At 32.0% G+C, this 18,177-nt stretch overlaps 1 protein-coding gene across 1 annotated transcript; it reads right to left on the reverse strand.

The window, feature by feature from the left end:
- Window positions 1-6,205: 6,205 nt before the first annotated feature.
- LOC115231594 lies at window positions 6,206-11,106 on the reverse strand. The gene is made up of 2 exons (XM_029801582.1): window positions 9,530-11,106; window positions 6,206-6,437 (listed from the first exon to the last, which is right to left on the reverse strand). Exons 1-2 carry the CDS (start codon window positions 11,104-11,106, stop codon window positions 6,206-6,208), a joined length of 1,809 nt encoding a protein of 602 aa, XP_029657442.1.
- Window positions 11,107-18,177: the final 7,071 nt, after the last annotated feature.

Consider the following 18,177-nt stretch of genomic DNA (forward strand, 5'->3'; position numbering starts at 1 on the left):
CCGACACTTTTGGAGTAGGTCAATGTGGCTAAAATATGGAAATAACTCTTCGATCAGGAGGTTTATTTTCATATTTGCAGGATAGGAGTATGCTTTACCGTGATAACAGATGGAGGTTTAATGAGGAGGTTCTTCCATCTTCTGTTTAAGATTAAGTATGGCTTGAAACGGTCCATCAGTGTGTGAGAACTTGAAGACGTACAATGAATTAAATACCCCGATACGCACTCTTTGATAACTTCGAAGACTTAGTACTTAGTCTATTAAAATAAAAACTATTTTAAGATAAATATTTCCACGCAATTCAATAAATTGAAATTTGATATTTCTTGAAGTGAATTTCGACAAGTTACAGCTTTGCGTACTTAGCAATAATTGAAAAATGTGTTATTATAAAAACAACTTTAAATATTTTTAGCGTATTAAAGAAAAAAATTTCATGTCTGATGAAATAGATTCACGTAAAATACGGGTTTTCTGAATTTGATTTTAATTATACAGCAAGCAAGATTAGTAAAAGTAGAATATGCATCTGATAGATTCACCCAGGTTATATTTAATAATTATTTCAGATGATGGAATCTTTAAAATTTGACAAAAATGAACCGAATGAAAATGATTATAAAAACCTTAATTAATTGATTCTAAGTTCATAATAGAATAAATTTCGAGTTATATTTTTTCCCAACTAGTTTAATATTTTTTTGACATTCATTCTTATAATATTTTTAAGCAACAAGATCATTCTCTCCGTAGAAAAATAGCATATTATATTCCCAAACTTTTGTACTTAATACATTTAAAGTTTTTCTTCATTTGCTAGGACTTTTTTGCAGGCTAAACAAATCTTTTAAAACACTGTCGAAAAATCGTCAAAACCTATTTTCATGACTGTGAAGAGCTGATATATAGATTTTATCAACTTCTTCCTGAAATTATTTTATTTACCAAAAATAAAGTGAAGAATGAACTATTAAAAGACAAAGGTGGCAGATTTAGGATTTTTTGTTGATATATCTCTACATCTGTCTACCCTGAATGTTGAACTACCAGGCAAAAATAAGCTTAATTATCAAATTTGTGGATATATTGATGAATTCGCAAAAATTACGTTTATAGAAAACGCAGATATTTACCAATTAAACTGGCAGAGTCTTAAAAAGGACTTAAATTCATTGAGATTATGTGCAACTCCACCAATTATGAAAAGTGAGGAGATTTCCAGAATTTATCAACTGGAATTAATTAATTTACAAGGTGATATTGAACTGAAAAGTGTGTTCAGCAGCACTTCAATCATTGAATTTTATTTGAGACTACCAGATTGCCGATTTCCGAATCTAATCAATAATGATAAAATCAATTAAGCAATTCTAAGAACAACATCTGTCTGCGAATCGACATTTAGTAAACTGTTCGAATTAAATGATTTTTTTGCGTACTTAAACTTGTCAAATTAAAGCTAATTTTAATTTTTAAATAATAAATAATTGTTAAAAAAATATTGGTGGCCTTTTAATTTTTTTGTTTGTGGGCCCTAATTAAAAAAGCTTGAGGATCACTGATTTATACAAGTAATTTTTGTCAAAATTCATTAAAAAATTTTTATTGTGCTGATATCAAATAAATTAGGAGCGAGAGTATTTCTGTAAAATTTCCAGCTCAGCAATTAAAACTTGTGTAAATTGAAAGTAGAATTCAGCAATTCCAAGAGACGACAGATGTTCCTGAAGAGCATCCAAATCCGTTACTACATAAGAAAGTGTGGTAGCCAAACTAATCAGTCCTAACGTCACAGGGACATTGATGTTTAGCCAAAACGATTATCCAAGACAGACTAAAATTCGTACTGATTCACAAAGCAGCACTCAGACTACACTTCACTATAATTTGTAATTTGTTAAACAAATTATTTAATTGATGTTAATCCGACCGTTATCTGCTGGAGGTTAATCTCCTCCTTTTAGAGGAAAAAGTAACCAACACCACTCCTTGATCCTCTATCTCCAAGTTAGTTACGACTCTTTTCCCCTCATTCTCCATATTATCTTCGTACGAATGACTTGCTTCAATTAAGAGGCTAATAATTTGTAATACTAATATTAAATATCATTTAATTCGTCTGGAAAGAAATAAATTAAAAATAGAAAACATGACAAGTTAAAACAAACCAGCTCTGCAATACGGACAGGTCCGTTTTATCTAATAATATAAAATAATCAAACTAAAATCCATTTCCTAGCACAAGATCGATGAAAAAAATGAGAACAACGAAATTGAGCAATTTTTGAATTTATATTGTACATTTCAAGGCAAATTGAACAAACATCGTAATCTTTTTCATTCTTCAAAGTCCTGCAAGATTTAAGAATTGATTTGTATTTTGTAGGCTTCCCAAGTAAGAAATTAATTCTTCGCTTTTTAATACTTCTACGTCTTAAGTCCTAAAATGTATAAACACAGATGCTACATCTTGATCGACTTCTAAACTGATAAAGTCAGAAAATCTGGATATCGAGAAGATTGTTCTTCTTGAGTATCAAATTGGTACGATGGAGAATAATCTGAATCGATTTCATAATAAATTTGAGTAATTAAAGGATGATCGTCTCGTGCTATTATGCGATACCCTAAAAGTTCGTCGTCAATTTCATTTTCTCCATTTCGCGACATTTTTACGTTTGATATGATTAAACAATATTGTCGCAATAGGAATAGGAAATTAAGCCAATAAGAGCAAGAAACTAATGATTTTATAGAAAAACGTATTTTATAATTAAATAAAATAAAAAATAATAATTATCTATAGAATATAAATAAAATACATAAAAATATTAATAAATTGATTTTATAGAAATTATTATTCAAAATCAAGACATAGTTTTTCCAGGAAAATTTTAAATATTTAGATTTAGCAAAACTAGCTTTTGAATATTAAATCTCTAACGTATTTTTAAAATGATTATTCGATAATCGGATGGTACTAGTTTTTGGTTATTTTTCAAGTATCTAAAAACTATATTCTACAGTTGGAATTTTTCCATGTGATGCTAAAAATAGAAATATATTGGAAATTAATGCAATTTTAAATAGGAATTATTAAATTCCAATTTAGGATTCAAAATTTAATATAAAAGAAGAATTTCCGTTATTTTCCAAATGATATATAATTTGATAAGTAAAATTGATTATTCCGACATTTTTTTATTTAATTTCGACATGATTAGTTTTTATTGTATCTTTTTGTTATTTATAAATTTTCCAAGTTTATTTTAAATTTCAAGACTTAATCTAAGAATATTTTTCGCAATTCTTATTTAAATTAATTTAAATGCAAATTAAATGTTTAATTAGCATTTATATCAAGAAATTTACTCCCGATAGTTGTCTACTGAATTTTTATTATGAACTTATTTATTTATAAAACAGAATTTGAAATATATTTAAAATAATTAATTTTTAATTTTCAAATTTAAAGAACATGTGCCTCATCCACTACGATCAAGTCCTATGATAAGAAAAAAACAGTACAAAAAATGTGTTTCTCAAGTTGTCTGCAGAGTTGAGGACTGTGGTGTAGGTCGTCAAAAGGACCCCCCGACGATTCAAAAAACGACGGAAATATTCTAGCTTTTCTCTTCCGTAGAATTTATAATATGGAAATGTAGTTTTCCTGGAAATAATGTTAAGAAATAACAGACCATTTAGAAATTTCATTTCCCAATTCTTGAGGAGATTGGCAGGAACAATTATTAGAATGAGAAGAGAAGTGTCTTCTTCATATAGAGACTGAATGTATGCGATAGCTTGAAGAGTTTTTCCGAGTCTGGATTAGTTAATATAGAAAATACCCCATCTCATCACCCAGGATTGCCCCTTTTGATTTTTGTAAGGTCTTTTGGATCCATAAAACACCGTCTTGTTGGTAATCAAATAGTTTTTTGATTATGGAATCACAACAACGCATTTCCATATTATAATATGATCCCGCGTAGTTTAATTATTATATAATGTGATACAATAAAAAATATACTATTTAACTATTTTCATAAAAATTCAGATTTGATTTCGAACCGAAATTGTATACGCTGACGATGTGGATTTTGTATCACACGACACAGCAGCCCTGAGGCGGTTACTTGATGTTTCCCCTGCAGAGCTTGGAAAATGGTTCCTCACTGTGAACACAACCAAAACGGAAATCACGGAAGTCGCACGCACGAATTCAAGACTAGATGATAAATGGAGACGTTCCAGAAAACTGGGCACACTCCTCGGAGATAGTAAGGACATTACCCGGAGGAAAGTACTATCGACGGCCGCGTTAAACAGGCTGAAAACGGATTGGTTGGCTAACAGGCCGGCAACGACTGCGCTTCGTTTGCGCCTCTACAATGCATTTGTGAAACCGGTCTTGCTATACAACTCCTCCTGTTGGGGGATCTCTGCTTCCGAAATTAAAAACCTTAACTCCTCCCATCGAAGACAACTGCGTATATTATGTGGGGTACAATGGCCGACCCGGATCAACAACGGGGCACTTTACCGTAAATGCTCAGCGCAACCTGTGATTCTGGATGTGATGGAAGCCCGATGGAGACTGTTCGAACATGTCCTAAGGATGGACCTGATGTCACCCGCAAACTTGGCAATGGAAGAATATTTTGCCGCTAGTGAAAAGAAATTTCGGGGACGCCCGCGCATCACTCTACCGGAGGTGCTGGATGCTGACCTCAAATCAATCAACCGCAAGCTTAAAAATGGGGATGATCTGGACGCAATGAGAAGTCTAGCATGCAACAGGGGAGGTTGGACAAGGATTATCAAGAAAATCGTTTCAAGTGCCGCACGTGTGGAAATATAACTATTATGTTTCTACAGAAGTTGCGGATAATAATAATAAGTCTCACTTCTTAGCTCTACATTCTTGTCTTAGTAATTCCATCTTTTAAAGTGTCCTTTTTAGATTATCAAATTGTTTATCTCAATCTGTTAACAGATGTCTTTGTCAATCCATTCAATTCTGTATTCAACTCGTATTTTTAGGAGGGTTTTTCTTATCAAAATAATCTGAATATATGCCTTTATTGAATTACCTACTTTGAGCGCATGTAAAAATTGCCTACAATACCATTTTACGTTAGCACCATAGGTACAATGTTCAATTTAGCAATATGAAATCTAATTCACTGACAAGCAGGCCGTATTTATGCATTTTCCCGATTCAACTTGTTTCAATAGTTATCCAAACTTCAATTAAGGTTTTCGTCTATTTATTTTATCTAACATAAAAATAATCAGTTTATTGTTCTGGCAATGGACATCGGTGAAATATATTGTATAGAAACTGTATTCACAGAAGTATTATGAAGAATATACCATTTATCATACTAAATGGGATTAACAAGAAACTAAGTAAAATCAATAGAAAAATAAATGAACTCAATGACAAACGACGTATGATGACCAGGAAACTAAGTGGCCTCAATAGAAAACTAAGTGGGATTAATACCAAACTAAATGGAATTAACACCAAACTCTTTTCACGTGAGCTTGATATTTCTCTTCTAATAATTTACGTGACATTTTTATTCTATAATATTTCTAACTAAAGTAATCATTAGTCTTATGCCCACTTTGTTATTGATTCCACGTAGTTTTTTATTGATTCCACCCATTTAGTATGGGAATTTATATATTTTACTGGTCAAGTCAACTGGTTTCGGAAATTAAAGAAAACAAGCATTCTATTCCGAAAAAAACTTGCAAAGCTTTTCAATGATCGGATTTGTGCTTTGTCGGAGAATATTGAAAAAAGTGTCTCATTTTTATTAAAGAAACTCGATTTTCATTACAACTTAACGAAACCACAAATATTTCGGGAATGGCACCTTTGTTGGCATATATACGATTTGTTTATTCTGGGAAAATTACAGAACAATTCTTGTTTTGGAAGCCTCTTTTAACTACTACTCGAGCAATTGATATGTTCACGATATTAAACGATTATTTCAATATCAATAATATTTCATTTGTTAATTGTATTGGTATATGTACAGATGGACCCCCGTCTAAGGATATAATGATGATTCGATACAGGGACTAATTAATGAACATTTAATAATTTTTGGAAAACAAAATGGATGCTTATTTTCAAGACTTAGAAATTGAAAAATTCGATTGGGTTATTAGTTTTTTAATATATTTAAGATACGAAATCTTTTTCTTGTCCTGAATCAAAAAACTTGTCTATTAAAGAAAATGAAGAACTTATTGCGCTATTTAATGATCGATCCTTAAGATTAAAGATGACGGAGTTAGACATTGTAGAATTCTGGATATATATTCGAAACATATATCCCAGTTTATCAAAACAAGCACTGACCATAATTTTACAGTTTTCAACGACCAATTTATGCGAAGCAGGTTTTTCTAAGCTGCATAATATGAAATATAACAAACGCGAAAGTTTGAGAAACATTGATGCTGAAATGCGGGTGGCTTTGTCAACCATTCGCGAGAATTATTTTTTGAAAAGCTCTGGACTAGAGTCATAATCATATACAACGACTTTTTAAGGAGTCATTTTCGAACACATTAAATTAAAAAAAATGTGGGTTAATTTCTCGAATTTCCTTTTTAATTATCTTTTGCACCTATTCAAGCTCCTGTAAAAGTCTTTTATCGAAAATTATCTCCAACTACACAAAAACAGTCTAAAAATTCAAACCTACATCATTCCATATGAAAAACAATATTGGAGTTGTGGCAAAATATTGAATATTGTTTGACCGTAATCTGCTTTCATCGGAATGCAATCTCGAAATAATAAGATATTTAAACGGAGCCTAGAGATATAATGAATATCATTACCATTTCGGAAATAGTTTTTAACGTATAGGACAATGTGAAATATTCAAACTGAGATACAATTGTTGATATGAAACATTTATAATAATATCAATGTAAATACTGGGGACAAAATTAAAAAAGAAGTATTTTCCAATAATATTCCGATACGCTAGTACAATATATCTTTAATAAATTTATAAGAGAGCATTACAGGAAGTTTATTTTAAAGTAGAATCATATCCCAAATGATCAACGCTTTATAACACGTGTGTCTGCACTGTTCAAACTCATGACTAATGTTATGATTACAACGTATGAATTTGATTCGGTTAGTCCCGAATTTTTAATCAAAAAATAATTGGATTGTAAAATTTAATGGATCGTTGGCTGTCAAAGAAAAGAAAAATTCAAACACTATGAGAAATATGTCTATATTGCGCGTAGAATTTTCTTCTTGAAATTTATTGTTTACTCAAACTAACAAATCATATTTTCAAAAATGATCCAGGCCGAAATTATAGAAATAACTCATTTGTTCACGGTTGGTGAATATTATAGGGTTTTCCACACTTTCACAAAAAATGGCGAAATTGCTTGAAAAAGTAGCGAATTTGTTTGAAACAATAAACCGATAATCTTCTTATGCACAAAATTGCTTGAAAAAGTGGCATAATTGCTTGAAACGAAAAGCCGATAATCTACTTTACACGGAATTGTGTGAAAAAGTGGCGAAATTGCTTGCAAAAGTAGCGAAAAAGTGTGGAAAACCCTATATTATAAGCATTTGTTACAACTATAAACGATATTTTTTCAAACTTTCTTAAAAAGCCCTAACTCTATGCTATATAAAAATATAAATAAGGATTATGTGAATAATTCTAATTACTGGCTGATTAACTGAAATTATTTTTTCAGTCTGAAACTTTTTCCACTCTTGATCAAGACAGGGATATATTTTTTCATGAGCAGAATTAAATTTGTTTTTATTTAAAAAGTAAAAAAAAGTTACCAAACTAGTAAAAAATGTCCCAGAGTATATGTCTCAGTTATATGAGGAAACATTCATTCGACATTGTGTCATTAATTTGACATTAAATACAAAACAAACTCATCTAGTACAATCTATATCGGCAAACGGTTCAGTCTAAATGAGGATGAGTCAATGGCACTCACGTAGTTTTATAATTTCAAAAAATGATGATACTTTCTAAAAAGTATCTTCCCGAGAACTAAACCAGCTCTTCATTGTTTTGATTTGGTGACATCTGTCAGTAAAAATTTATTCCCAATATGACTTGGTTCAACATTATTTGCGACATCCTTTAAATTGAGCGTATAGAGAATGAATCCTAAAACTCGACCGACTAGTCATTTTGTGAACTGAAAATAGTATAATAGGGCATTAGTCGCCTGAATATGTCCTGTTTACAATTTTAGTCATCCCGTACCGGAAGTTCTTTGTTAATATTTTGGTAGGATCAAGCGTATAAAAAATTCGACTCTTCACACTGTATCAAGTAAACTTCAATTTGAGCACTTTGATGTGATGAGTCCTCCTGTTCCTCAATTTAAACTCTTATGGGCGGTATTCTAATAAACGTAATGAGTAATGAAAAATTTCCACCATTTCTTATTTTTCAATTAAAAACAAGAAATTCTTGGTTAATTTTTGAGAGGTTTTTCAGACCTTGATTAATGTCCACTTTTTTATTAAATAAAATATGTGAATTAAAAAAGATAATTAAATATATTCTTAAAAAGATTATTTCAATTTAATTTAATCCAATACTTTAAGAGAAAAATGTACAGATTTGGCTCTGAAAATTTCAACTTAGCAAATGAAAACCTAAATCTTATTTTTTTTTTTTTAATTAAAAAAATTTTTTTTTTTTAAAAGCCAATGTTATAAAAGAAAATATAAGTTAATTAAGGTTGCTTAAGAGCAGAAAGGATAGCGTGGCTATTACCTCTGACAACGGTTGTTGAAAGGCGTTGAAACAGCCATTCGGTCTCCCTTCTATCTTTCGTCTGAACCGAGATCAGGGATCCAAGTTTCCTAATAAAAGAGATTGATTCCGGACCGAAGACTCCAGATGACTCCACAATAATCGGTTGCACTATGAACCTGTCCTTGAGCTCTGAATATTTTAATTTTTTAATTTTTTCGTAGTTCTGTGAAGCATATCCTGGAGAGGAGGCTGAGGCGATCAGGTTTGTCTCTGAGTAGGTGTCGGTGCAAGCGCAGTCCCAAACAAGGCACTTCCCGTTGGTGTACGGGAAAATTGTTATCCCATCAGGTCTTTTTCCGTCTGTGCGGATGAGACCAGGAGGCTCCAGCTGTGCCGGGAAACCAGCTGCATGCAAAGCGTTCTTGACAATTAGGTTCATTGCGTGATGTCTTGGAAACCGGCCTGCACTGCGTCTGCATGAGAGAGCGTGCCGTCCGAATCCGTCAACGGAAGCCCCGCAACTACAGCGGTGCTGGCGACAGATCTTCATGCAAAGGCGTAAGGAGATTGCAATTCGCAATGTCTCGTCGTCCAGTTTGTTTCCGACTGAAGGGATAGGACATGCATTGAGCCACGCTCCGGATTGTTTTTGTGAAGCGCTTCTAAGGCATGCAAGACGAGATTGATCAGAGACCTCTTCCAAGTGGTGGTAAATTGACATAGAATACAGGTCGTCCCAACATCTCTGTGAGAATGAGTTAGCAGGTGTCTTGAGGCCTTTGTTCGACCAAATTTCGATTGCCATCTGATACCAGGAGGATGCGTTGCGTTCAGTGGAAAGGGGGAGAACAGCAACCACCAGTGAGTCACACGACAATCGAGAAGAGAGGAAAGCGGGTAATGCAATATCTGCTGGGGACCGGAGACCAATGCCTCCGAATCGTATTGGAAGCGTGGCTTGGGTCCACGAGGCTTCGTCAAAACGAATGTTGCAGAGATTTTCGGCACTGTGTTTCAGCCCTGTTTCCAGTTCTTTGAGAAGTTCAGGGTTTATAAAGCAGGGGGCAGAGCGGAGAACGTGTTGTAGCTTGGGGAGTGATATGAAGTTTTTCAACAAGAAAAACCCTTCGTGAGCGTCCAGGATGGATAGCCTGCTTGACATGAGCTCAAAAGTGGATAATTTTCCGGACAGTATTTTCTCGATTCCTTCCGAGAAAATGGGAGATCCTAAGACTTCAAGCGACCCTTTCCTGGTTATAATACCACCCGGTAAGATTGAGTGATATTTTTCCACTATAGTCGCGAAATCTTCCTCGTTGGCGTTGAGGTTTATGATCTCACATTTTGAAGGGTTCAACTGTAATCCAATTTTGTTCAGACTTACAGCGATTGATTCTATATCCAAGATGACTTGGTGAGCAGGACCACCAATAGTAATGTCATCCAGATACCAAACGTTGAGCGGTGATTTTACGGCGTGTGCTGTTGGGTTAACGCCCATGGAGAAGAGTAATGGACCAAGGGGGTCACCTTGTTGGACCCCAGAGGAGGACAAGATCGTGTGTCCGTCTATCATTAGTTCAGGTGTGCAACCGTAGCACATGCTGGCCATCGGGAGTAATGGAATGTTATGTTTGCTGCATTCTTTAAGGAAGTATGAGCGGTCGATGCAATTAAAAGCATTTTTCATGTCCAATTTAGCAAGAATACAGTCGTTATAAGCAGAGTGTGAAAACTCTGTAAAATCCCTCACGGCGTGGACAGTGGCTTCGCAGCCACCTTTAACACCGACACCCATCTGTATGTTATGGAAAATTTTCGGAAACAGATGTGAAGACCTGGCGCAAGCGATCTTAGCCGCCAGTCTCCTGAAAACATTACCGACGGATATGGGACGGATTCCACCGTCCTTTTTATTCAGCGCGGTCAGGTTACCCGAGAGAAAAAGGGAGCGTGGGAAATCAGACAGAGACCCTTCGAGGAATGCGTTCATTAGACCACAAATATCCGTCAAAAGACGTTCTCCGGCTGCGGAAGCTGAAGAGGAGACCAGATCCATGATATGACTTGGACGGAGGCCATCGATTCCACCGCTGCTACTAGGGCGAAAAGACTTCAGGGCTCTCAACACTTCGTCTTTATCGACATGCACAAAATCATGATCTGGGCTTGGTGTTGGTACTGTTGTAGGAGAAGATGGAGTGGGATGTTTTGCTAGGAGGGACTGTAATGTTTGTTCGTCAACCCTCGCAACTTTATCGTCTGAGGAAATAATTCTCAAGGCGGCCGAGAAGTCGCCCGACATTAACTTGGAACGTACTCTCTTGCGTAGGTTTTCGTTGTGGTTTAGTCTTGGTTTTGACAGTGAGTGGCTTTCCTGAGATATTAATGTGTCGATGGAAAAGGGGAATAAATCTTATTAAAACTTGAATTGATCTTAATCCAATAATAGTTGATCTGATTCTAAGATTCATTAAGCTTAATATAAATACAGAATATTTTTTCAAAATCAATGGAATCGTCATTGTCAATATCATTCCTAAAAGTTTAACACAGATTTAATACCTATAAACATAAAAACCGGAAATGAAATAACACGAAATAAAAGAGATATCAGTAAAAGACCAAATAAACACTAAATCATTCAAATGCCATATTTTACCTTAAAACTCTTAAATTTATCTTCAAATTGTAAAAGGCTTAGTAAAAGTTTTTTTGAAATTTTACAGTAAATGCAACAGCAATTAATAATTTCACATAGTCGTTCTTGACTAACAATATAATTTCAGGATGGATAAATTTTCTAAATATTTTTAATAAAAACTATACTTTAATGGATTTTGATATAACAAATATTGATAACGATAACCAAATAAATTACACGCTTTAAGGGTAGCAGAAGTAAAAAAAATTCCCAAAATTATATTTGATAGGGAATATAAAAAATTTTGATAATAAAATGAAACAATAATAGCAGTGAAAGAAATAAGAAAACATATCGAATAAGTTTTGTTTTTCCAATAAATGATATTTGAAACTGATAAATAATTAGTCTAATTATAACTGTTATGATTTTGTTCTTCGTTAAAAAAAATCTTTGTTAAAAATGAAGGAAATTGAAAAAATTCTGAAGATTGCTCATCTATAGTGTTAGTCAAGAAGTTTTACCGGATTTTAGTAAATTTTTTTGATCGTCTATAATTTCTTTATTGATGTAAAGACTCGCCATCTGATTATCACAAGAATACTTGATAAGAGAACAAACTGTTTATGCTAATTATCAATGAATTAATTATAAATTATATTTAAACTAACGCTTCTTCAAATCTAAATAATTTATATGTCGGTTAAAAATTTTTTCCATTTATTTTGTAACATGCGACCTCAATAGATGACGAGAAAGGTATTAGTAAAATTCATTATTTGATATTGTTCCCTGTGCGTCATTTGGCCTCAATATTTGATCTAAACACTAACACCATATTCAGTCCTCAACTGTCTTGGACAATTTTCTTGAATTTATTTATAATAATTTTTTTTTAACTTCAAACATTTTTAACCGGAAAAAGAGTTCTTCAAAATAGCTAATTAAGTGTCAGCAGTGGCTGCACCTCGGATTGCAAGCCAGTTACCTCGCAAGATTGCGATCGATATCCTCTGGTACAGCCATCCGATTTGGCGGTGGTCCTTCGTGCACTTTTGGATGCACTTCCTAATTTCGGTCAGAAGCGACACTCCGGCCGTCCCTATCACTCCACTTGTCTCCACAGCAATCGGGACAAAGTGGTAATTTGGTGGGAGAGAGGCGTATTTCTTCCGCTTCGTCTCCTCAGCCCGACGGGAAGCGAAGCCGGGGGAGGACGCAGACTGAGCAACGGTCCCGGGGGGCAAAGGTGTCCGCGCAGGTAACATCCCAAACGAGACATTTCCCCTCCGAGAATGGAAAGACCGTCATTCCGTCTGGACGCTTGCCGTCGCCACGGTCGAAGCCGACAACTTTCTCGGACAGGGACGTGAAGGCAGGATGAATAATTATTTAGCTATCTAAAAAAATAATGGCTTACGATACGAACTCTTATAATGTCTGATAGTAATTTTTTTCGCACTATAAAGTCATTGCAAGTAAAAAAATTGTTGAAAATTTGGCTTCTCAATGTGATAAACATTTTAAACACTATTATCTCAAGATATACAGTATATTTGTTCTTTCGGGCCGTTTACTGAAGTTTTGCATTCAATTTATTTCTTTCATAATTTATTAGTTATTAAAAATCAAAAGACTTGGAAAGTTTTATTCTATTATTTTATGGTGAGATATTCAAATAGAATGTCTGTCATAAGGAGTTTATTTTAAGTTAAAACCAGTCTAACTAAAGCAAAGGCCTGGTAGCATGCGATTAAATATTACCACGTCGAGATTAATTAAGAGCTTTTCTGCAATTTGTTTTACATTTTTTAAATACAACTGATCGTCTTTTAATTTCGCAAAAACTTTCAAAAACGATTGATTATCGGTGTCAATAAAAATTTATGTTTTGTTCTGTTTTAAGTAATTGAATAATGAATATCAAATGTTTTATTTGATAATGTTCCGACAATCTAATCTATTTTATAATATTATTTTTAACCATATAGTAAACATATGAATTTTTTCCATTACACAAAGTTTTATCAAGTACTTTATCTGATAAAAGACTGTAGAATTGTTTTTTAGATGGAAATCAATAAAGACTGCATTGTTGAGATTGCAAAATCAGTGATTTCCAATTATAATTTTTATTTCTGTTGCTGTCGTGAGAGGCAACGCATCGTCGATAATGTCGGCGGGGTCTATTTCGGATGGATGGCTTTGTTAACTTCTCGTTGATGTAACTATTATTTTTTATAAAAGTCGAATTTTTATTTTAAAATCGAACAGAATTGAATCGCGAGCATTGCATTTCTAAAAAATCCTGTTCTTCGGCGATACATTTCTGAAACAATATAATTTAACAATTTAACTTTTTGGCTACAATCTGAGTATCTCATTTGAATTTGGTCACATATAGTTTCATCACTTACTCTTAGAAATATGAAAAACAAAAAATACTTGCACTTAAGTTGTTCGATAAGGAATCCGGAGGCACATCGACTAGAACAATTTGTAATTTTTAACCATTTAGAATTATTTTGTTGCTAAACAAAACTAGTAAGAATTCGTGAAATACCCCAATATGAATATGATAGTCATTATTTTTGACACAACCAATAAAACAAGTATGATTAGCATTTTTCTAATCTTCAAAACAAATAAAATAGGTAACGATTTAACCACAATAAATCCATGTTATTTGTAATTAAGAATAATAGTTTTGCATGGTTCATTTAATTCGAGGAATAACGGATAGGATTTCATTTCCGTATGCTGAATCTTGTTCAATATAGCTTAAAACCGAATCTTTCATCGAATCCTATTAATTGGCAAAAATTAACCGAGAAATTGAGTATTTGTAGAATATTGTAATCATTATTTTGTAGAAATTCATTATTAAGTTGTTCTTTAAATTTTTCATTTTGAAATAAACCACAAACTTTTATAAATATATCGTTCGCAATATTACGTGGAAATTGCCTGTCGGCGACTCATCTAATTTAGTTAAAATTAATTATTATAAAAAAACTTCTATAAATTCAACGTTCATATTTTTTAATCAAGCAAATATAATTAAAAATTTATAGATTTTTCGTGAATAAATTAGCCGACAAAAATTAAGCATACAAACTGTGTAAAGTTTACACACACTGTAAACTATACTTTAACTTTAACCCTCAGTTAGGAATAACTAAAATTACATGATTAAAGTGAAAAAATTTCTCAGTTGAGCATTTATTATCAGTTGTTATCAATACAGGTCTCAATTCATCATAGAAAATAAAAAATAGGTACATGCATATGTGCATAACAAGAATAACTAATAAAAAGGTTTTGAATTCTAATCAACTAGCTCTAACAGAGTACCAAGCGATAAATAAAAAATAAACGTGTCAGTCATAAATTAATATTTTTAGTATTTTTAATTAATAAATTAATATAATTAAAAACATTTTCTTTACTAAATAAGTATAAGAGTTTTTGTTAAAAAAATTGGGTGAAAAATGATGAGTGAAAAAGGAATACGCAAATTTATTAATTATTCTGACTTGAAAAATTAATTCATTTGTAGAATAATGCAAAGTCAATAGTTAGATGTTGTGTTTTTATTTATTGTTGAAATAACGGATCAATATTATATAAAATTTTGTTTATAACGAAGATCTTTACAGATAACAAATCCAAATCTGTTGCCGGTCCTCAAAATATATTTTGTGATATATATTGTCTTTAAATATATTGTAATTAATTTTTTGTTCTCCATTGATCTCGAAAACTATGTGGCTGGAAAAATGAAGTCTCGGGTACATATGTGCCCTGTCTTCGCGGAAATGTTATCTTATTATATATATTGTCCTAATCATATACTATTTGACGTTTTCAGTTTTAAAAGTTTTGTCTTTGGTCAAAATTTTATGAAGAACTGGACTAGTTGAAACTTTTCCGAAGACAAAAAAAATTTCATTTTCGTTAACAATTTTTATAATTTCATTCTAGTTAATTCTCTTTTTGATATAACTATTTTCCTTAAGATCGGGTGTTCTCCGAAAATTGTGAGCTTTATAGATAAAAAAAAGTTCCTAGAAGCACTAAGAGCATCAAAAAATGAGAATATTAATTCCATATTTCGTCTAATTTATTGGAAAATCTAAAGGTAGTTTTATTTCAGCAAAAAGTTACCTTCGACTATCTGGAGGTAGTTTTGTTAGAAAGTTCGGTACTTGTAGATTTCATGCTGCACGAATTAAAATTAAAAAAATGAACAATGCCGAATTTGTAAATATTATTATAAATTTTTTTAAATAAAATTTTGAATTTGTAAGTGCGTTGTGGGGATGAATAATAACTTTTCTATGCGAAATTTTTCCAAATTGAAGGACTACGAACTACCACGGTCGGAAATGGAGTCAGTTACGTTCTTACAGGAGGTCGGAATCATACCAAGCTTGTTACAGTGTTAACAAGCACAGAAGAAAGAAAAATCAATGCTCTTGAAATCCACGAAACAAATTATTTTGGGGATAATGCTCTGGATGCACTTTGCAAAATGAATTTTTTTTAATCAAGCGAAACTAAGTTCAATATTTGCAAGTTTGCTGTGTCACTGAAACAGTGTGATGATTCAAACTTACATTGTCGCTAATTTAGTTAAAAAAGTATCAAATCGATTTGTTTAATTATAGAAAGTTCAAGTTCACCTAATCGTATCATTTGAGCAGTGGGAAATCAGCTGACAGTATCAGAGAATATCTATAGCAATCTTGCGAGGTAACTCGTTTGCTATTCGCGGTGCAACCACTGACGATTCCTAATCCTAATTTTTATCAATAATATTTTTTCATATTTATGATTATTAGTAATTCCAAATATTATTTGCTTTCTGAAATTTACATTAAACTTATTAAAGGAATAATTCACGCAAATTAAATTAAGAAAAGTTAAGGAAATTAATTAAATGACATTACAAATTATAAAGGAAAGAAAATTTTATTTAACCAAAACCGAAAACGTTTTTATTTTAAGAGAAATCATAATTTTTATTTTAAATTTATGCTTTTAGTTAGATGTTGTGTTTTTATTCGTTTTTGTCCTTTTTCAAAATCCTACAAAATTGTCCTACAAAATCGTCTGTAATTATTCCTTTTTCAAAATCCTACAAAATTGTAAATTTACAAAAAAACTAGACGTGAACTAAATATCATTGTCTACGTAAGTGAGCGAATTCTCACTAAGATGCCGACACTTTTGGAGTAGGTCAATGTGGCTGAAATATGGAAATAACTCTTCGATCAGAAGGTTTATTTTCATATTTACAGGATCGGATATCAAGAGTATGCTTTACCAGGATTACAGATGGAGGCTTAATGGAAAGGTTCTTCCATCTTCTGTTCTAGATTAATCAATGTGTGAGAACTTGAAGACGTACATTAAATTAAATACCCCAATACGCACTCTTTGATAACTTCGAAGGCTCAGTACTTAGTCTATCAAAATAAAAGAACTATTTTAAGATAAATATTTCCGCGCAATTCAATAAGTTGAAATTTGATATTTCTTGAAGTGAATTTCGACAAGTTACAGCTTTGCGTACTTAGCAATAATTGAAAAATGTGTTATTATAAAAACAACTTTAAATATTTTTAGCGTATTAAAGAAAAAAAATTTATGTCTGATGAAATAGATTCACGTAAAATACGGGTTTTCTGAATTTGATTTTAATTATACAGCAAGCAAGATTAGTAAAAGTAGAATATGCATCTGATAGATTCACCCAGGTTATATTTAATAATTATTTCAGATGATGGAATCTTTGGAATTTGATAAAAATGAACCGAATGAAAATGATTATAAATACCTTAATTAATTGATTCTAAGTTCATGGTATAATAAATTTCGAGTTATATTTTTTCCCAACTAATTTAATATTTTTTTATTTGAGATTTATTCTTATAATATTTTTAAGCAACAAGATCATTTTCTATTGTAGAAAAACAGCATATATATTCCTAATCTTTTGTACATAATAGATTTAAAGTTTTTCTTAATATGCTAGGAATTTTATGAGAGCTAAACAAATCTTTTAAAAAACTGTCAAAAAATCGTCAAAACCTATTTTCATGACTGTGAGGATTGCTGTTGGTATATATAAATTTTATCAACTTCTTCCTGAAATTATTTTATTTACCAAAAATAAAGTGAAGAATAAAATATTAAAAGACAAAGGTGGCAGATTTAGGATTTTATGTTGATATATCTCTACATCTGTCTACCCTGAATGTTGAACTACCAGGCAAAAATAAGCTTAATTATCAAATTTGTGGATATATTGATGAATTCGCAAAAAAATTACGTTTATAGAAAACGCAGATATTTACCAATTAAACTAGCAGAGTCTTAAAAAGGACTTAAATTCATTGAGATTATGTGCAACTCCACCAATTATGAAAAGTGAGGAGGTTTCCAGAATTTATCAACTGGAATTAATTAATTTACAAGGTGATATTGAACTGAAAAGTGTGTTCAGCAGCACTTCAATCATTGAATTTTATTTGAGACTACCAGATTGCCGATTTCCGAATCTAATCAATAATGATAAAATCAATTAAGCAATTCTAAGATCAACATCTGTCTGCGAATCGACATTTAGTAAACTGTTCGAATTAAATGATTTTTTTGCGTACTTAAACTTGTCAAATTAAAGCTAATTTTAATTTTTAAATAATAAATAATTGTTAAAAAAATATT

Source organism: Octopus sinensis, unplaced genomic scaffold, assembly GCF_006345805.1.
Source record: "Octopus sinensis unplaced genomic scaffold, ASM634580v1 Contig18742, whole genome shotgun sequence".
In the NCBI taxonomy this organism is placed as follows: Eukaryota; Metazoa; Mollusca; class Cephalopoda; order Octopoda; family Octopodidae; genus Octopus; species Octopus sinensis.